General features: G+C 42.2%; 2 protein-coding genes and 1 long non-coding RNA gene across 8 annotated transcripts; 1 reads left to right on the forward strand and 2 right to left on the reverse strand.

Moving 5' to 3' along the window:
- Positions 1-4,653: 4,653 nt before the first annotated feature.
- LOC119307260 lies at positions 4,654-7,773 on the reverse strand. 5 transcript variants are annotated; one of them, XM_037583342.1, is made up of 5 exons: positions 6,617-7,054; positions 6,416-6,479; positions 5,754-5,857; positions 5,383-5,576; positions 4,654-5,102 (listed from the first exon to the last, which is right to left on the reverse strand). In XM_037583342.1, exons 3-5 carry the CDS (start codon positions 5,841-5,843, stop codon positions 4,820-4,822), a joined length of 567 nt encoding a protein of 188 aa, XP_037439239.1. In that variant the 5' UTR covers positions 5,844-5,857; positions 6,416-6,479; positions 6,617-7,054; the 3' UTR covers positions 4,654-4,819. The 5 variants fall into 5 exon arrangements, with proteins under 5 accessions (XP_037439239.1, XP_037439238.1, XP_037439241.1 ...); XM_037583341.1 differs by having other exon boundaries at positions 5,754-5,854; positions 6,617-7,053; XM_037583344.1 differs by having other exon boundaries at positions 5,754-5,854; positions 6,705-6,761.
- A 713-nt stretch (positions 7,774-8,486) lies between these two features.
- LOC119307261 lies at positions 8,487-11,453 on the reverse strand. 2 transcript variants are annotated; one of them, XM_037583347.1, is made up of 2 exons: positions 11,109-11,453; positions 8,487-8,914 (listed from the first exon to the last, which is right to left on the reverse strand). In XM_037583347.1, exon 2 carries the CDS (start codon positions 8,895-8,897, stop codon positions 8,730-8,732), a length of 168 nt encoding a protein of 55 aa, XP_037439244.1. In that variant the 5' UTR covers positions 8,898-8,914; positions 11,109-11,453; the 3' UTR covers positions 8,487-8,729. The 2 variants fall into 2 exon arrangements, with proteins under 2 accessions (XP_037439244.1, XP_037439243.1); XM_037583346.1 differs by having other exon boundaries at positions 8,487-8,908; positions 11,109-11,450.
- A 5,891-nt stretch (positions 11,454-17,344) lies between these two features.
- On the forward strand, positions 17,345-19,696 carry LOC119305130. The gene is made up of 5 exons (XR_005148557.1): positions 17,345-17,430; positions 17,942-18,495; positions 18,606-18,675; positions 18,777-19,154; positions 19,534-19,696. It is a non-coding gene; the product is annotated as an uncharacterized LOC119305130 (long non-coding RNA).
- The last annotated feature ends 1,835 nt before the right edge of the window (positions 19,697-21,531 follow it).

The raw sequence follows: 21,531 nt of genomic DNA on the forward strand, positions 1-21,531 counted from the left end.
AGCTATCCCCTCTCAGTTTAGATGAACCGCTTACATGCGGGGATTGGTTCAGATATCACTTTTGTTTTGTTCCTCCCTGTTAGTGAGTTCTTATTGGTTAATCGTGAGATGCTTCTATAGTAATATTTGCTAGGTTAGATAGTCATTTTTTGTGCCATACTGTCAGTGGTGTTGAGCTAGAATATGGAAGCTAGTTTATACGTGTCACTAAGTTGAAAATTGTAAACTGAATTGTCCATGTTCTGATTTATCTTTTAGAGAAATTATCATGAGAACCTAGATAGTACATGTGAAATGGGTTAGTAATTAAATAATTAGCTGCAGTAAAATATTTTCATTATGCAGATGCTCCCCCAGTATTGTTATATTATTTTGTAGTTCTGATCTCGTGGCAACTCTGTTTGAGGGAATGTGAAGAGATTTGCAAGTGAATTGCTGTTGTTGAACTGCAGTGGGAGTTTAATGAGCGATTCGACATGTTTTTGGCAAATTACTAATGGAGAACTAATTCATTGAACTCCTTTAGCCAATCTGAAGTGATACTAACTATATGTTAATGCAGATTACTGTCCAAGTAAGCAGATATATTACAAGTTTACAACTAAAGATCAAAGCCTAAACGAACTTTTTAGTCCTGTGACCATAGCGTAATTGTAAGTAATTGATTTTTAGATGGAAGTTTCTTATTGATCACACTAAGTTTTTCATGCTTTCTGCATTGTTCTATGTTGCTTGAAGGTTTCTTCCTTCGAGTCTTTGTCGAATATCCTGTTTTCTTGCACCATTTTAATTTGTGAAGGAGTACGTACTACAAATTTTAATTTGTTCCTCTCTGGATTTCAAACTTTGTGTTGAGCTATTATTTATGCGTGTCCTCTTACCAATAGTTCTCTTTTCTAATGTATTGATATGTGCTTTATTCCAATCAAATATTTCAGATGACCTTTGTTGCTCATGAATACGACATGTTTAGTTTTGATCATATCACTTATTAGACAAATACTAACGTGTATTTTTTGTTAAGGTTCCAACCTAGAGCTCCAAGTTACTTGCATGTCGTTCTTTGTTGCAATGGTAGATGGTTTTCTGTAACTCATTCATAATGTTATATTTATGTCTTTGTTTCTAATAGGTTGATTCGTAAGTCATCTTTCAAGAAGTTGATATGGACAATGGAGGATCAGAACAACTTTAGTTGCCTTCAAGAAGTCACGAGAAAGGCATCCAACAAAAATCCAAGTTTTTATGAAGGTGGGAGCTAAGAGTCACACGAACAAAGTAAAAAAGATGTATTCGATGGTGATGTAGCTTGGGTTACTTTGCATGGGGCATGTAACTGTGATTTGTAATATGCATGTTGTTTAGAGACTAGTTAGCTTGTAATATTATGTGAAAATTGGTCAATGGAAAGATGGGCTTAAAAAGACCACAAGCCCACAATATGTTTTGAATCAGACAATGTTGAAGTATTATTAGAGGCAAAAACTATAAAGAAAATAATCCTTGAAAAGGCTAACGGAAAATGGCAATTGCTCCATAAAAAGGGCTGGTTGGATCAACCATAATTGAGTATTAAATAGGCTATGATCCACCAAAAAAATTGAACCCTAAATAGAAAAAATGAACTGAATTATTGGGCTGGGCCCATTTGGAAATCCAAAGCACATTGGCCTACCAAAAATCTAGTGACGACAGTTACGTCACCGAAGGTCCCATATCCGGTGACGTTTTTTGCGCGCCGCGTCACTAGTAATAATCTGTGACGGGGATTCCGTGACGATGCTGGTGACGCCTGAGAAATGTCACACGTGAGTATTTTGTGACGTTTTTAGCTATTACGTGACATTTTTGAGATCGACACAGTAGGTCCGGTCTCTTATAGAATATGAATTTGCTTTGGTGTTATTCTAGTACAAACTCTAGGATAGATCAAACAGAAAAAATAGGTTTGTGTTATTTTAGTACGAACTCTTGAATAGATCGAATGAAAAGAATATCTTTGAGGTGGATTCGTGACCTACAAACAATTCCTATCTTTTGTTCTCCGCTAATAGGAACTCGGGAGTGATTCTTTATTGCACTTTGAGGGATAATCATATGATCCAACTATGTTAGCATTGTTGAGGGGTTGCACTAGCGAAAGTACGAACCCTAGGCCTCATTTTTTAAGCATTGCAACACCGTTTTTGTGCCCGTTTACTATTTTCTAATTTGCTGTTTTTATTTATTCACATTATAAAAATATATTTCTACCATCCATATTACACTTTTATCACCATCTCTTCGCCGAACTAGTGCACCTATATAATTTGTCATTGTATTGGGTGTGTTGGGGATACAAGAGATTTCTTGTATTTAGTTGCAGGGTCGTTTGAGAGAGACCATCTTCATCCTACACCTCTCACGAATTGATAAACCTTAGGTCATCCACTTGAGGAAAAATTGCTACTGTCCTACAAAACTCTGCCCTTGGAGGCCCAACACGTGTCTACAAGAATAAAGTTGCATAGTAGACATCACGGATCAAGTGGAGGAGGAGATGGTGGCCTAGTTGCTGAAGTAGGTGAGGATGCCACCATCGGCGGCGGCGGTTGTGGGTGTCATTTTCCTCGTAGGAGGCATTGGTAGGGGCGGGTGCCCCAGCTGCTGAAGTGAGTGAGAAGGCTACCATTGACGGCGGTGCCCGTGGGCGTCATAGCCCTCGTTGGAGGCATTGAGGGACCTTTTGGATCGGATGTCGGCGATGTCTTCGTCGTCACCCCCATGGGGCATCATCTTTGGAGACATTCATCGGCTGGACAGACACGTGGATGGCTTGGTGGTTGGGTGTGGTAGGTGGTGGAGCAGTGGTTCATCCTAGACATCGATATCGGCGGATCTCGGTGGCATGGCGCAGTGGAGACTCAGCGTCCGATGGGTGGCGATGGACTCATGCAGGAGGACGACACTATCTGGCGTCGTGGTGGTGTCGATGGAAGAGAGGCCTGGCAAGGTCGATGCATCAGTATCTGATCCGAGGATGGATCGATGGATGAAGGAGGTGACGGTCCTTGAAGCGTGCGCATGTGGTGCCCACTGAAAGTGCGTCGGACCGGTGTGTAACCCAGTCCAGATATTGTGACTTGGGTGGGGCATCCGGCATTAGATGTTAGGTGTTGGTGCGATGTCTGTTTGATATTAGGCTCGGACATTCGGCACCCCTTCATCACGGGTATATGAGTAGCTACTAGTGTTGCCAAGATCATAGCTTCAGGCCTACTGGGTATTACCGTGCAAGGGCTTTATGAATAATTAATATAATAGATGCATGCATCACCCAGATGCAAAGACCGGGGATACATCCTCCTTTTTAAAAAAACACCCAATAAATATTGAGAGTTGCATCATAAATGTCTACACACTCCTTGCCAGTATTAATTACGTAGTTGGGTATTTTATGGCAATACCCAAACTGACCGCACAACCTCCCACAGTATGTGTGCACGATCGCATCTAACTAGGGCATGATATGTAGTTTTTGCCTCCATGTCGCATGTAGGACATGTATCCCCAGTGGGAATATGTTTGGAGTTTTTACACAAATTGGTAGAGAATGCACTCGTTGTTGCCTTTCATGCATATTTTTTCATTTTCTAAGGTACATACGGAACAAATGAGTGAATCTAAAATATGTCTTTATACATCCGTTTGTAGTTCATACTAAAATCTCTAAATGGACTTATATTTAGAAACTGAAGGAGTAGTATTTATAACAAAGAACGAGAGAGTATTGAAAATGACCAAAAGGCTCGTACCCGCATATCGATAAAGCACCAACCAACATCCAGATCAATCCATACAACTTGACACCACAACACATGCAGGGTCTACATAATCCCATACCACTCCAAGCAATCTACACATAGGAACCTAAGGCGCCACTTGAAGTGTCCAGAGCCCTCAATCGTCATCACGAAGGAATAAAACTGTGTACACGGAGAACCGAGTACTTCAAGGCGGTGCCATGAGAAAAGGCACATTGGAAGAGCAAACAATAATATAATACACTAGAAAGTTTGACTTAACCTCGATTTAGAATAGCATGCATACTTTAATTTCTGAAAATAGTTTCAGGTTTCCCTTTTATTTCGGATCGGAGTAGTATAATTGCAAGAAAATTGAGTATTTCATTGTGGAATTCTAAAATAAACTAAGTTCCTTATTTACGTGCATGTCAATCTGCCAACCTTGTGCTGCACAGGGTACACAAACAACCGTGCGAAGTACACAATGTTGTTTCAGAGGGTACAAGTTAGTTCTCGATGGGGTACAAGTTACGCTGGAAAAAGTTCATTGAAACCTATAAAGATGGATCTAATTTTGAAGATTTTAACAAGAGGAACGCAACTGTGTAAATGGTCCGTAATTTGGACACTTGGTTCAATAGATATTTCATTTTATAATCGGATACATTAAGAAAAAACACAACACACAAACCACCCTTCTCCCGTGAGAACAAACCCAACTAAACTCTCTGATGGCGATAAGAAACGCACATGAGTGACGACATTTATTCCCATCAATGATTTCGATAGTCCAGATGGCAGCCACCTATAATGGCTTTCATAACATATAAAAAAGCTTCACAAGCACATGTTTCAAGCAATGCAGATAAACTTTTGAATTCTTTCTCGTGATTTGAATGAAACCGTAACAAACACACAAAACACGCAAAATGGTAGCATGGGTCAAAGCCTACGCCTTCCACCTACCACGGTCCATACAGCACGCTCCTCCTTTGGAAGGCAAAGACAACCATGCCATGGTGGCAGAGCTAACCTTAGACTTGATTTGGCGGTGGAGGAGCAGAACCGTAGGGAGCGTCTTTAGATGGCACAAAAGGAGGATTACTGCCAACATATGCTTGGTACTGGCCCTTCTTCCGAACTAGGCGGTACGAGGCAACATCAAGGGCGGCAACTACGAGAAACAAAAACGTCGCGATCACAAAAATTGCGACACCTCCGACAATCCTAGCATTCCCAACGGTTTTCTTTGCAGAGCCTTCAAATCCCAACATGGCGCCCGTCAGAAATAGTAGCACCGCTATGATCGCGAGGACCCTGCAAGTATATACGCATGGTGTAGAGACCATATTAATTATACAACTTTAATGAACAAGACACCAAGTAGATATAAATTCTGTATTAAAGTTCAGTCTTCAAATTCTAAGAGAAATGATAAAAGAACAATGAATTATAAAGTTCTCGGGATGCACCACCACTTAGCGCACCATGCCACATAGACTAGCATTAATTAGTTTTAATGACGATATTTTCCTTGGTAATGGAAAAAAAAAGCAGACAGGATATCGGGTTGCGAATAACCAAATTATTTATGTACCATGAGGTGATGAAGAAGACCACCGCGGCGATGCGCTTGGCCCCCTTAGTCATCCGACATGCCCCACAACAGCAGATGGCCACGCTGGCAAGAATCTGCGTCATCGACGCCAAGATGGCTGCCACCACACCGCATGGCATCGCCGGCGATCGCCGGTACGTAGAGAACTCGCCATGGTCATCTTGATGATGTTTCTGCATGAACGAATGCACGCCGTTAAGGAAAATCAACAATATTATTATCAACTAGATTATGCTTAGCCGAAGTTTATTTCCGGAAATCTTGCCTGAAGGTTTTAGAGTGAGAAAGAGATAGCATCTAGCATGTTACAACGAGAAAGACATAATATCTAGCGTGCGATGCGTGCATACCAGCGCCAAGAGAACCGCGCTGATGACTCCAAACACGACCGTCAGCACGGCGAGGATGCTGGTCACCACCACCAGACCTTTCTTCCCCATCGACGATCTCACTACTAATCGGAACAGATGAGTTAGATAGTGCATTGTCGCACGCATATAGATAGATAGAGATGAACAAGTTCAGGAATGCAATGTTAGCTTGAATAAGGTCACCCGAGGATGGGCTACCTCCTGCATGAAGATTGTCACCCGCATTGTTAATATATGTGATTAAGTTGCCTGTAACCAAGAATCCGTCGAGGATTCACGTGACTACGAGTGGAGCGGTGTCAAGAATTCCCACCCCATCAAGCATGGTGAAAACTTTGACTTCTATGGAGCGGTGTCTTTGTTACCGGCCTATACAGGGATGTATGATCTCAATCGGTACTTGATTTGCTTGTATCGTGACTCCATTTTCATAATGAAAATAGGGCCAAAAGAGAAACAACAATGGCAAAAAGGAGTGGGTCGTGGCTCCGAAAATACCAGCGAATAATCATCAAGATAGAGGCACCGCGAACTAACACAATGCGGTGATAAATAGAACTGCAACCAATCTCCCGGGGCGCAGAAATCCCCTAAAAAAGACTAAACTGGCAGAAACAGAGGAGGAGCAGAGGACTCATTACGTTATAGCTCCAAGTCAGTCGATCGACGGGAACCGGCCCAAATCAAGCAAGCAACCGTCGAAGCCTACACCATGAATTGAGCAGCAAAATCAGAGCAAGGATAAACACGGCCGGGAGCTACCAACGAAGCGCGGCAATGTCGAGGGAGATTAGTTGGAGCAGGCAAGCTCGCCGGGGTGGGGAGTGGAACGGAAACCAAACCTTTTCGTTGTGGGGAGGCAGAGCGAGAGGAGGAATGCATAGGAGAGGAGTGAGAGGCGAAGGCCTTACTTGTCCGTGACAGACTTACATCAAAGTAGTACTGCAGGTGATGCAGGATCCATACTAGCACATGACAGATTTTGGCACTGGTGTGAGCCCACAACCGGAGACAAGCACGCGTGTAGGCACCGTCGGTTCATCCATCAACGTCGGTCGACATGCGCTGGTGTGCCACACCACACCAAGAAGTTGATGTCGACCGGAACACGAGATTCACTTTTTTTCCCCGAAAATATAAGGGCAGAAGCCGAGTTGGACGCCCATAGAAGAGTACGAAAAATAGAAATTACGGACGCGCTCAAAGCGTCATTGTCGTCGTCGTCGTCGCCCGACCCACACAGCACAAGCCGCGGCTCGAGGGCGGCCGGGAAGTTGAGAATATCATACGGAAATCAACGGTTCAAAGAAAACATCTGAGCAACCAAATTTGAAAGTTTTCAAAAATCTAAAAAAAAAGATGTTAAGAAGATGATGTTCTATTGTCATGTGAAGTATGAAGTAGAAACATGTTGCGGGATGCGAGCCCTGAAAAAGACAAATTTAGAATAATAAATAGTGACGCTACTGTTTGGCACTATTCAATGTTAACTCTGTCTTTTTTATAGCTCACATCACGTAATATGTTTGAGTTTGAAATTTTTGCACGGCAATAGAACATCACCCTGTTAACATCCTATATATATATTCCAGATTTTTCAGAACTTGAAAGCATCGTTTTTGTGTGGTTTTCATCGGCTTCCACTAAATATTGGTTTGGGTATGATATCCTCCCGCCGGGAAGTGGCTCCTCTAGTCCCGTCACATATGACGGAGGAAGCAAGCACCGTAATAAGCAAGGAAAACTCCCGAGCTTGGCAGTAACTGATGAGCTGAAACCAGTCTCCGAGGGCAATAAATAAACTACTCCGTAGCTAGATGCGGGAGCAGAGGAATCCTTACCTGGACGAAGTGCAGCAATACAATGGCCAGGGGTCGGGAGGAACCAAACCTCGCCGGAGATTGGGACGGAAACCTCGCCGGAGTAGTAGCACGATTTTGGACTTGGTTATGGGGGAAGGGAAGGGGTCCGCGAGCGAATGGATCCTCGTGACTCACATACGTTTGCGGAGAGAGAGAATCAGAGTGAGCCGACACGTGGTACGTACGTGCGGCTCAGCGGCTGGTCGACCGCTTCCACTAGCCAGACGTCGGCATATACAACTTTAATCATTCGGAGGTTTTTTTTTTTTGAGGTCTTAATGATTCAGAGGTTGGCAGGTGCCTCTCTTGTCTTGGCTCGATGTTTTGTCTCACTCTCAGCCGACCTCCGGAGAAGCACACAGGAGTGGTGATGCACGCGTGTACGTGTCGGCCAGACCGCCCCAGCTATTTGGAGCCTGGTAAAAAGTACCAACACATTCATGTACTCTCTTTTTTTACGGCAAAACGAGACTCAAAACTTTTTACCAAAAGGGACTATTTTAGTGATCTAAACACTCTCATATTTCTTAACGAATGGAGTAGTAGAAATTACGGATTTAGCTCAAAGCGCCATCGTCAACCGGCAACAAGCCGGCGCACCTCGAGCCACGCCCGCTCATATACATTTCTTTCTTTCTTTATAGTGCCTGAAAATATGTAAATAAGCTTCACACTTTTCAATGAATAAGTACAGAATCAGGCGAGGCGGACAACGCGCAACCGCAAAAAGCTGCAACCGGCTGCGACATAGCTGCAACCGGTGAGAATTTGTGCTGAAACCGTGAACTAGGAAAAAACTGCATCATAACCAGTAAAGAGATGGCAAATCAGGGCACTCTTTTTTTTTAGGGAAGCAAATCAGGGCACTCTTGGTAAGATGCCAGACACCCATTTATGCCATAATATTTGAATCGGACGTTAAAAAACAATAAGGTTTTCATCATAAAGATCCACAAACCTTGCCATGACAAACTTCACAGCTGGTGTTCTCAGCTCTTGAAAAGATCATAACTCCTTTTAACATTCACGAAGATCATGTTTCTGTCAAGTCAGAGTATATATATACTTCTTTTCGCCATGGGCATGATAATAATCAGTCGTCGTCTTTCTTCGGCGGCTTACGGTACGTTTCCTCAACGTGCTTTGCCAGGAAAACATACGTGTTGAACAGCTTCTTGACATTTGGAACGTTGTAGTTCTGAGCCACATAGACGCCACATCCCACTCCCACTAAAAATTTGAAGCCGCCACCGAAAACCATTGCAAGAAAACCTGGAGCCGATGATATAAGGGGGGTTATGTACATGCATTTCCACACAGGATGTTTGTAAAATAAACATGGTAAGACAAAAACCTGGAGTACAAATGATTAGTGTCATGTGGCAGAAACACACTACTATATCGGTATATCCAAACAATAAAGCTAAATGACACATTTAGTACTGAAGTGCTTCCAGGAAAGAAAGTACAGAAGCTACGTTTACTGCCATGCCATTGTCTAATAGTGATTCATCTCTTTAGATTCCACCCCCATATGTTTGGTCATTACAGATAGAATCAGAATGTTGCCGCTCAGTTGCTTCATATAGATTGTAGTCCCGTAGGACTCTCCCACAAGAAGAATAGAAGACACGTGACAGGAGAGGTTATACCAAGCAAGCAATGAGAAAATCACCCTGTCCTAACACTTCCCTGAACCCATCAAATTCTCTAATATGTCACCTTCCAAGAATACCATACTAAAGTAGCAACCATGACCACTTGTTACCACAGGCCCCGTCCTCTACTGAGCTACCCCTCCATCCCTGGTTTTTTAGCCAGCACCACCTCTGATATTACTGACCCCCAATGAGATTCCAAATATAGGATTGGGCGAATGTAATGAAAGAATCTATCAGATCTGCCAGTAACCTTCATCTTGCAAGGTCACCAAAACCGAATTCATGATCCAATCATCATTTGTAAATTAACAACCAATTATTCTAAGAAATGAAAACTGACGAAAGCTCATGAAACCATGCATACTCATTTGTCAAGCGTAGATGCAACAATTCACAAACATGGGAAAACACATTTCAACCTATAGTCAAGGTTTAAAATGCCACTAACAATGCTCACTGACTTGCGAGCCCAACTATTTTGTTTGACCAAAATTTAGAAATTAATGTTTTATCAGATGGAAAACACTATTCTTCATCATGTATAACTACGTAATCTATTAAATCAGGACTAACTGCATGTCTACACACTTAAAATACTGCCGTCACCTCCTAAAATGTCATAGTACAAATTTCCCTTCCCCAATTACTCCATAAAGGAAAGAACTGTGGAAATGTAATGAGTATTTTTAATGACGGTCAATTCAGCTTAAAAAGAAAATGGGATAAGAGGTGAAGGTACGATATAACACTCTGACCTCTAGAGTGTTGCCGCAATGCTGCACCATCAGTTTTGATCCAATCAAGTACCAAAGAAAATACAGTCTGACACAAGATAACTTTTCTTTTTGAGGAATGACACAAGATAACTTTTCTTTTTGATGAGTGACACAAGACGATACAGATATCGAGCAGGGCATAAAACAACAACTAGAGAATCCCAGTCAACAACTGCAAATAAAGGTCCATGCATTTGAAGGACAAATAAAATTGTGCCATATAATCGCAACGTCTTCTATCAATCTGTTATCTCCCCCCTCGTCCTCCCAACCATCCTAAGCTCTAGTCCCCGATCCCATAAGCCATGTCGCCCAACCATCCTCGCGTCCATAGGTACCTAGTTTCCTCTGAATGCGAACTATCCCCATAGGTTCCAGGATCAAAACCTGGCTCTGGTACTAAGATGTCACGAGCTAGGTTACGGAGGGGATAGTTGTGAGTGATAAGAGGGCGAACGCTTAGCTTGGATGTTAACCCTCCCTTTTCTCTGTTTATTTCTTCGATCCCTGATTATACAAAGGATTGCCTTTTCTTTATAGCAAAGTGGGATGGTGGAGCTTCCAATTCATCAAATCGACTAAGAATGTCTAATTTATTTCAGAACTCAAAGTAATATTACAACATTATGGTCAATCAGCACTCCAATCCTTCCAAGTTAGAAGCTAATGGGCATTATCGCCGGACAGCGAGCAACGCCCCCAAGGACATTGCGTTAGCACGTGCATACATATATCCATCTATTCACAGTAGCAAATTATTACAAAACAGCAGCAATAGAGAACCAGTTACTAGCCTTTACAGTAGCATTGACCCTTCACAGTAGCAAAAAAAAAAAAATTATACATGCTTGCACCATTCATCCATCCATCCATCTAGCAAGCAAGCAAGCAACTAGCACCACTCATCCATCCATCAAGCAAATCATCTACCTAACATCAACGTACATCAATCTACCCAACATCCATTGATCCGTGTAACTAGCAGCATGAACAAGAGATGAACCAGGAACATAGAGGCAAGGAAGAGGGGCTCACCACGGGCAGGCAGCGGTCGAAGGAGAGCAGCCGCCGGCCACGCGCAGGAAGAGACGGCGGGAGGTGGCGGCGAGGGTCACGGCACCGTCCTTGGCTCGCCGGCTGCTGCGGAGGTGACCGGGGGCGGAGGTCGGCAGGGGCAGGCGGGGTGGGCGCGTCGGGGCCGCGCTCGCCGGCTGCTGCGGGGGCCGGAGGAGGCCCTCGCTCGTCGGAGGGAGGAGGGAGGAGGAGAGGAGAGGAGCGGGCGGCGGGGTGAGGAACCCTAGCGCGCTCAGCTGATCCTGTTCGGGGGGAATCGAGCGAGGAGACAGGGGAGGGGGAGGGGGAGGGGAGAGTCCGGCCGGCCCAATCGTTTTCGAGCTGAAAACAGGGGTAGGCTCTTCATGACGAGTGCTCAGGTGAATTTTCCGGCGATGCTTGAACTCGCTATCCTTTTTCTTCCTTTTCCCTGAATTGCTATATTTCTATTATGTCGCAGTAATGAAAAAGGGTTATGCTCGTTTAAAAAAAAATACAAGGTAGGCTCCTCAACTTTCCAAGAAAACAAGGCCAGAGTCCTCCGTCGGCCGCCACCTCCTCTTCTTCTTTTTCTTCATGAAAACAAGGCTAGAATTTCTCTACCTCCTGCCGGCGTCGTTGTCGATTCACCTCATCTCTGTTAACCATAGAACCATGAGACACGGTGGATCCCTTGTCGATGGAAAGGATATTACTTCGTTTTTAGATGGTTTATACTAGTATAAGGTGCATGTGCGTTGCAACGGCTTAAAAATAAATAACTACTCCCTCTGTCTCATAATATCCTACATTATGGGACGCAGGGAGCATGTGTTTATAAATCTATAAATAAATAAAATTACAAAATAGTTGCTTATTGCAAATTGTATATTTAGTGTTAATAGTATATGAGCTGCAATGTATGAAAAACATAGCTTTGATCTTCATTCAGAACGCCTGCAGATAGTTTTATGACCAATCAGGGGTACCTATCGAATTTGAGAGAATAACACAATCAACAACAAAATATGCAACCCGTTATCATCAACATAACATACAACTCAACGGTCTTAGACCCCATGCTGTAACAACACTCCAGCACTTCGTCAACAGAAAACAGTACGATATTTTTAGATGAAATGATCGGGAAGACAAAGTGAAACAAATAGCAAGCAGAGAAACATTACTTACTTGCTATGTAAATTAGGTTTTGTCAACAGAAATGGTGCAATATTTAGAACTATATGGCAAAATTAGGTTTCATGACGTAATAATAAGCATCAGACTAGTAAATAATACCTTACTTACTGTGGACTCCATATTAATACTCCCTCCTTTCCAAATTACTACACAGTGAAAATAATTTGCTCAACCTTTCGATAACTTATGTACCATTTTAAAAAGAAGAGCATGTGACACTTCAGAAATGTTCACACATTACAAAAGTGCATGACACTTTTGAAAAATGGTATACCATATAAAAAATGTTCTTTTAATGCCAAAGCATATTTAGTACCATCCAAAACAATGTACGTTACATTTAAAAATATGTTCACGCATTTCCAAATATGTTTGTAAATATTTGAAACAAAAAATTTATACAATGTAAAATAATATTTGCATAGTTTGAAAAAGTTTAGTATCATTTAAAAACATTTCAACATATATTTTTTAACATGTATTTCAAAAAAGTTTAAAAACATGTATTTCAAAAATGCTAAATGTGCATAAAATTTTTCTAGGTGTGTAAGAAAAATTTACAGTGTTTATAAAAAAAATAGAGATCAAAACATATTTCAAAAAATAATCACGTATTTAAAAAATATTAAACATGTTTACAAAATTTTAAACATGTTTAAAAAATGTTCCTAATGTATACGAAAAACGTACAATCTGTATGAAAAACTTATACATGTGTTGAAAAAAATTTAAAAAAGGAAAAAAAACAGATAAAATCGATGAAACTGAGGAAAGTAACAGAGAAAACCAAAAAAGAGAAAGAAAAAAAGGGAAAAAGAGTTGAAAAGCTGATGCAAAATAGTGAATGCCCCGATAATAAAACAACAGGAGAAAAAACTCATGTGCCGCTAGAATATTGGGACACTCTGGAGATCTTCAAAGCACGACGGTCCACCGGGATATAGACCACTCGATAACACCCAAGCTAAGGACAGAGTTGGCATCCTCTACGACACAAGTTGGCTTCTATTCCAAGGACAAATACCGTCCATGGATTCCTGTCCAAGACACTAGCACCATAATCCGAGCGTTACTTCTACGCACTAAACCAAGCAGAACCACATTAGATCAATGCATCATTACTACACCAACTAGGCCGATGTACTGTTCGACCAACTAGGCCCAACCTTCCCGACCTATATAAGGCAGGGCAAGGGCACCCTTGCGCGGCAGAAAATGACAAACAAGATTCACTCATATACTTGTACTACCACAAATTTGTCCTACGAGCCTTGATTAAACACTCGGTAGAAGTAGGGTGTTACCTCTAGGCAGAGGGTCCGAACCTAGGTAAATTCCTCGTGTGAATCCCGTACGTAGATTCTTCAAGTGTGTCTTGCTCCACGAATCCCACATCATGACTATTGCCACAAAATCCCCACAAAAGACTTTATTGGCAAAAAAAGAAATGATGACACACTATGAATCTTCTATATCTAAATAGCTAGCCTTCAATTACATATTTCTCATTTCAACATGCAACATCCATATGGGAAAAGGACTTCCGTCAACATGCATCCATGCATAGTAGAAGCCCACCTCAATACACAAACATGCATGAGATTTTTTTTTCCATTATGCTATTTATGTTAAACAATTATTGTACAACATAATATATCATATATTTTCCAGTATTTATTATCATATTATTATCTAAATATATGTGTTTCAGACTTGATTTGCCCATGCAGAAGAAGGCCGGACACCGACTTTACACGCCGCAGTTGGCACCAAAGGAGGATCACCGTCTGTAGCTGCTTGCTGGTGGCCAGACTTCTAAATCAGAGCGTAGGTACCGAGATCAAGGCCGAGAACTAGAAAAAATAAGCACGTGGCTCCCATGAAGATTCCGACACCGGGTGAAATACAATTGCCGACACCAAAATGAACCATTGCTTGAGACCCGACCATCATTGCACCCAGCAGAAATATTATCACCACTTTGATCGCAAGGAACCTGCAATTATGCATGGAACATAGACCACAAAAATTAATATTTAAATAAACAAGCCCCCGAGATATATATTGATGGATTTTTTTTTCTTTCGAAAAGGAGGTTATCCCCTGGCCTCTGCATCAGAACGATGCATGCGGCCATCTCGGTGGCGGACCTAGCCCACTGGGCCAGGGTGGGCCAGCAGTGCTACTGTACATATACATTTATTTATTTCCTTTTAGTTTTTAGCCTTTCTCCTATGTATGAAAAGTATATGGTGTAGATAAATTATAAAGTTCAGATACAGATGCCGCTAGCAACTATTACTCTCTTCATCATTCAAAAATATAAGGTGCATCAATTTTTGTGGAAGTCAAATGTTTACATGTTTGACCAAAATTATAAAATAAATATCAACATCTTCAGTATCAAATAAATTAATTGTGAAAACACTTTTTATGATGAATCTAAAGTTGCAAACCCGGTATTGTAGATACTGATATTTTTTGTCTAAAACCTAGTCAAACATGCAAAAAACTGACTATTAAAAAAATCAATAGAAGTCCAATTGTATTTGGTTCTGATCACATACATACCATGAGAAGATGAACAAGAGGACGGCGAGGACACGTTCACCCATGCTTTTGGGAGCTGGACACGCCCCGCAGCAGCAGCCGATGGCCACGCTCGCGACTATCTGCGTAGTGAACGCCAGCGCTGCCGCTAGGAGACCACAGGGCAACGCCGGCGATAGCATGTAGGTACAGGAGGCGTCGCTGCCCATGCCCCTCTCTCTCCGACCAACGAAAAATCCGCTATCATCACACCGGTTAGAAGGTTTCTTTAGCACCTATAAATCTCTCCTCTCTCCCTAATAATAATAATAATAATAATAATAATAATATAATAATAATAATAATAATATAATCTTTCCTAATAATAATAATAATATAATCTTTCCCTAATAATAAAGCACGGATTGACTTTGTCGGGTTCACCGTCACAATACGCTTCTTCCTGTAATTTTACGCTTTCAGTTTGAATTTAAAACATATTTGAGGTGGTACTAAATTTTGTGTCTGTAATTTCGTCCGTTCGTCCCATCTTTTTCGTACCTCGCGCGCCACTGGGCCCTCAAATTGTTGCACTATCCATCTTTTCTAATGGGCCACGGATGGGCCTTTTCGCAGGCACGCAAGAAGAATTCACCAACATCAGTTTTCGAACTCAGGACCTCAATTGTTGTGGAGAGCTACATCAATCAGCTGAACCATCTATATTACATGTTTAATTATCCCACCTCGCTATTTTAGTTAGGATTCTACCAGTTTATAGGACCGCGGCTTCCCTAAAATCAACAGGGCGTCCTAAAAGAAGAGTGGGAACAAACTTGAGGCTAAACGGAATTGTGGGTTGTCTTTCACGGTATTAAAGAAAGGAACTATGGATTTTCATAGTTGAATGGAATTGTGGGATGCAGGCCCTGTTTGGATCATGGGTTTAGAGCTAGTTTGGGGTAATTGGGGACTCAAATAAACAGGGCCGTAGAGGAGGGGGCGGCGCCCCGGAGCGTCTGGAAAAAGCCGGCGACCCGTGCACTCCACATGCGGGGGTGCATGGAATCAAACATTCAAACGAGCAGGAGCAGCGCGGTTGCTGCGGTCTGCACGACCTGACCGACTGCATGAACGCGCAGAGGCCGAGCACACCCAGGCTCCTCCAGCCCGCCACACGCTTGACTTGACGTCGGCCAGCGGCCGTACCGAACAAGGAGCAGATAGAGTCGTGGCTCCCTAGAAGAGAAGGCTGGCTGTCTTAAGGCCCTGTTCTTTTGCCATCCATGTGAAGAGATAAAATCTTCTCTAGAAGAGACTACGTGCTTGAGCTAAAACCATTCACCAACGGAAATCAAATATGTGTACATACTTTTAGGAACACGGATGGGACAAATAAAATGCATACTAAAAACAAGATGGACTGGTTGCCAACTCATGCTTCCATATAATCCTTCTGTTTCTAAATATAAGTCTTTTTAGAAATTTCAATATGAATCACATACTGATGTATATAGACATATTTAGAATATATAGTCACTCATTGAGTATTATATAATGTCCAAAATGCAAATGCAATATCTTTATAAGTGTATGTGTCACTCATCCTAATATACTCACACATTTAAAATAAGTGCATATATGATCTACCACTTGCTATTTGCTTACAAAGCATGACACATAATTTTTGGTTTTTTATCGACTTATATCTATATGGGTTCATGAAAAGGGAGTAAATTTCCCAATAAGACTACTCTAACCTTTTGCTACATTTATACAAGATGTGCTTGGTGGACCATGAAGATGACAATAATTTTTCCCACACCTTCCCTCTGCTTGGAGGTCGTGCCAGCAGGAGTAAGATGTGTCGGTTGGCTATGGCGGGAGCAGCAGATGGGGCCAGTGTTGCGCCATCATCTTGTGGAGAACGTGTACAAGATGTGTGTAGTGCGCGATATGCCACCACGTCTTCATTGGCAATCCAGTTATTGCTTGTCGCTGAAGCGTTCCTCTCCTGGGCACCGCCAGATAGAAGCTCGTGTCGCTGAGGAGTGAAGATCTTGAGACACTATTATCGGGGCTAGAGTGTGTGATATTCTCCCGTTGCAATGCACGGGCCTTTTTCCTAGTCTCTCACTTAATAATAAAGCACGGATTGGGTCTCGGGGTTCATCGTCACGGCAATTTGCGAAAGGTCTCTCTGTTATTTGATATTCAACCCGCAGTCACGTCCGTAAGTGAAAAACGGTTCGCCATTGGGGAAAAAAGTCACATGCCTCCTCTCGTACTCCATGCCTCTGGGCTGTGGCGCTTCGCCTCGCTTTGCAGCGGCGGCGACCCACCCCGTCGTCCGCCTCGCCTTGCCTCACGCCGGAGGCGTCCGGTGGTAGGTCGACCTCCACTCCCCCCTCCCCCTGCGCCAGCATCATCTACCACCACCAACCCCGCCGCCCCCTTCCCTCCCCCAGCTCGATCTAGATTCCTAACCCGTTCATCCCTCCCCTCTCGCAGCACAACGTGCTCCGTCGGCGGCAACGGCGACTCCTTCTTGCCGAATAGAGGAGCCGTTTGATGTTCAGCAGGAACTCCTCATCTGGTGAGATCCCCCCTCCCCAATTGCAAGCACCTATTTGATGTTCTTCTGCCCATCTAAATTCCACATGTTATGTCAGTGGTACAGCCGCATGGATTGGAAGTATGTATTTCAGCTTGGGTTTAAAGGGGCAGTCTGGTGATATGAAAATTTGTACAAACTATCTAGGACCTCAAGTTCACATGGGTGTGCTTATTTACCTTCTAACTACAGATGACACCCAATAGATCAATTAGTGCCATCTCCAGATTTCTATCATCATGTTGCTTCATTTATCTTCGTATAAGTTTCACTGGGAGATGCATGCATTAAACATAGTGTTTTTTTAGTGGGCATCAGACTTGGTTAGATGGCTTTTGCTGTGAAAGAAAATTTATCTCTCTAAAGATCTGTACTCTGAATCCTAGATCTCATACTTGATTTTTTGGTATAAGAATAGATATCTATAGATCGTTGCTGTATGGATACAGTATAGATGAGATACTTGATTTCACTACTCCAAGATCACTTACAGGTAATTGAACTTGCTCCGGAAGCATGGAGCATCCTGAGATCCCTGATGTGGTAGTTAGCTTCTTGCATGTTGCTTACACATACATGCAAGTAGCTGTCTCCAGTCTCCACTGCATTTCACTAGCAGTAGTTTTCGCCTTGTGAGGTCTGAGCTTTCAAATATTCGAATGCCTTAACTTTTCTAGCTAATCCAATAGCCTAGGAGTATCACCATGTTTACACATTTAGAAGATTTTTGCAGTTAGACGATTCCGAGAGAGCAAAGAGTGAGTTGAGAGGGATGGAGAGAGCACAGAAGGGAAGGAGAAAGGAATAGGGAGGAGCGGCGGTGGTTGGTTCTCCGGCGGCACTGGATCGGGCACGGGCGCAGAGCTCCTGCTCGGGGACGCGAAGATCCTGGGAGGCACTCTCCCATTCAGTTACCCTTACTATCGGTTCCTAGGTGCAGCCCCGGCGGCCATCGTCTGAACGGCGCGGACGCGTGCTTCTCCCCAGGGAGGGCCATGCCGCTGCAGATGAAACTGAATCCCCTTCCGAGCCGGCGGACATGACATGGTAAGAACGCTCACGCAGAGATTCAGTTTTGTCACGCAGAGATTCAGTTTTGGATGGACGGCTGTTCTTATTTACTTTCTCTGTTTTTCTCTTGTGCCTTGGTCATTCAGGTTGGTTTCACGGGATTGACTCGGCTACCTACAGAAGTGCCACCAATCTGAACCAAGCTGTTGCGTCAAGGTGAGATGATAAATTCCGTTCTTGACCACTGCCACCCTGTTTAGTACTCTTATTGATCTGATTTCTCTCTTGTTGATGCAACCTGCTCACTTCACGTGAAGGCATGTAGGTTGATTCATATGATTCTTCAGCGGCAGCAAGTTTTTCATGTACATTCCTTCCTATAAGCGACAGGCGCGACACGCACCTCCAACCAACGCTTTCCCCGGTGATCCCCGGCCACGAGCATGTCTATCCCCTACAAGCCGCTACCGGTGCTCCCTCTCCGCTGGATGCGGCAAGGTCGTGCGAGTGTTCTGTAGCTCGGCGCTGCACCATGGGCACAGGATCGTCGCCCTCATGGCCACAGCCGCAAACTTTGTGTCTGGCCTGCTTATCCTCACCACTTTCAGAATCGGAGGCAGTGCATGACTGCTGACCAGTGTCCGACTTTGATCGTCGACGCTGATGATGGATTCAAGCACTCCACCATATTCTTGGTACAGCACCACTGGGGACTTAGCAAAACTGCTTTTTAGCCATTAACATCCAAGTCCTAGATATTGTTATGGCATAAATTTTGACGGTTAGGATTTTAACAAGGTGCAGAGCTGTGTAGGTTGAGATGACAGAGATAATAGTATGCTAAATGTGTAGACATAGTTTGACAATTTTGCTGAAACATAGTACTCCCTTTAGTAAAAAAGATGTCCTGAATAAGCTCTAATATGACATCATGATTGTTACCATTTGTTCCGAAGAACAAGTGTAAGTTCTATAAAATAATTGACTGTTATTTTCAGATTTTCTCCTCGTACACTTTTAATAGCTCATGATGTTTAGTGATCCTTTTTCCATATGCTTGTGATCTATTTTCAGGCTACATCATCAGGATTCACACCTCGTCAGATCCGAGACTGCTGTTTGGAAGGGATCCATTAGTCGTCGCCGCTGTTCAAGTTAGATGTAACACAATCTGTAAAGCTCCATTATAGCGATTCAAAGACTCCATCATGGAGTAATTTTTGCTGTAGCTTCTAGGTTAATTTTTTATGTGGTCGGCATAACACCTAATTCATAATGAAGTAATTTTAAATAAGGTTTAAGGTTTAAGAGAAATCTTATACCAATAAAGAAAATAATCAGGTTGGTCAAGGGGAGGGAATGTGTCTCCTCCACTATTACATTACATCCGATACTATCTAATTAGATGCATGCTCACTAGAATGCCTCGTTTTTATTCTAATTTGCAAATTTAGGATTCTACCTACAAGACTTGCAGTCTTTGTATAAATTAAGATTAAGTAGGACAATGTTCTAGGTTTAAGAAAAAAATTAGGTTTAGGATAAAACTGTTCTAGATTTTGAGAAGATTGTTACATATCCATGAGAAAAATGTCCCAAGTTAGAAAATTAACTATCCATGTTTTCGGTTCTTGGTTAATAAACTGGTCACAATAGTTTTTTTTTTGAAACAAGCTGGTCACAATAGTTAACCTAATAGATTCCCGGTCCTACATATGCCTCGCATTAACACCGGGCAAGAAATACGCCATCATCGTGAGTGGAGAGCACAGTGCAGAAGGGAATAAAATAGCAAAGCCGCGAACTAAACAATGCAAATATTTCTTAGCCATTTTGCAAAGATGGTCTGGCTGAAAGCATAATTCTTCATGTTGAGAATAGTTGACGTGGGTCATAAATTAAAGAATTACTCGTGTAATAGGCTATGCTTACGCGGTGTGATAAATTCTTTTCTCCCATCCTCAAAAAATAATTTCTTTTCTTCCGATGCAACGCACGGGCATTTTTGCTAGTCTCTCCCTAATCTCTACCTAATAATAATAATAAAGCAAATTGGGTTTCCGCCGTCCGTCACGCACTTTTGCAGAAAACCCCCTACATTTTTCATGAATTAACCCGCAGTACACACTTAAGTCATAACCGAACCGTTATTTTACATTTTTACAGAAACCCTCCTGACGTATTAGATAATTCACCCGCCGATCATATATAAGTCAAACAAATGTTTTTCTAAATTATTCATATCTTTTAAACCGTAACTCCGATTTTAACATGTTATATATGAAAATTGATTAGAAAAATGTGTAGAATCTGAATATGAGGTTATTTTGTTTGTTAAATATTTTTTAAATATTATTTTGGAAGATATTTAAGTCAAACAAATATTTTTCTTAATTATCCATATCTATTAAACCGTAACTCCAATTTTAACATGTTATATATGAAATTTGAATAGAAAAATATGTGGAATTTGAATATGATGTTATTTTTACCTATTAAATATTTTAAAATATTATTTTAAAAGCAAACTTGTAACCTATAGAGCACGTCCATTTTTCTTTCGTACCACGACGATCTGGATTGCAAATAAACAACCACTAAAATCATAAAGAGACAAAAGAAAACATTGATAACCACACATGAGCACCTCTGAAAAAACTGGCAGGGGAAAAACAACATTCAAAAACACTTTGGTTTGTGTGAACACTGAGGCCACTGAGGGTGAGAAGGAGGATAACCGGCAACATAAAAATGATGCCTCGCTAAAATAAAGTGCATGAACATATTATGGTTATTGGGTTAAGAGTGTGTGTTATTTTTTTTCTCCCGTTGCAACGCACGGGCTCTTTTGCTAGTAATAATAAAGCACGGATTGAGTTTGTCGGGTTCACCGTCATTCTTTTTTTTCACTTCTTCCCTACGTGGTCTCTTTTGCCGGTTCCTACGAGGTGGTACTATTTTCTCCACGTCTCCTCTCCTCGGTCGGATTTTAAAAGAATTGTACGTCCGGGTACAGGCAGCCACGCTAGCCCATCTAACTAGCCGCAAAAAACATGGGCCTTCCTTATGGGC

The sequence above is a fragment of the Triticum dicoccoides genome, chromosome 5B, assembly GCF_002162155.2.
Source record: "Triticum dicoccoides isolate Atlit2015 ecotype Zavitan chromosome 5B, WEW_v2.0, whole genome shotgun sequence".
Lineage (NCBI taxonomy): Eukaryota > Viridiplantae > Streptophyta > Magnoliopsida > Poales > Poaceae > Triticum > Triticum dicoccoides.

What these genes read in the sequence shown, in the direction of transcription:
- LOC119307260 (XM_037583345.1), bottom strand. Translation starts at nt 5,843, where the DNA reads ATGGGGAAGAAAGGTCTGGTGGTGGTGACCAGCATCCTCGCCGTGCTG. An exon ending in GCGCGGTTCTCTTGGCGCTG is followed by an intron (nt 5,577 to 5,753) that starts GTATGCACGCAT and finishes TCGTTCATGCAG; the next exon opens with AAACATCATCAAGATGACCA. An exon ending in GTCTTCTTCATCACCTCATG is followed by an intron (nt 5,103 to 5,382) that starts GTACATAAATAA and finishes ATATACTTGCAG; the next exon opens with GGTCCTCGCGATCATAGCGG.
- LOC119307261 (XM_037583347.1), bottom strand. Translation starts at nt 8,897, where the DNA reads ATGGTTTTCGGTGGCGGCTTCAAATTTTTAGTGGGAGTGGGATGTGGC.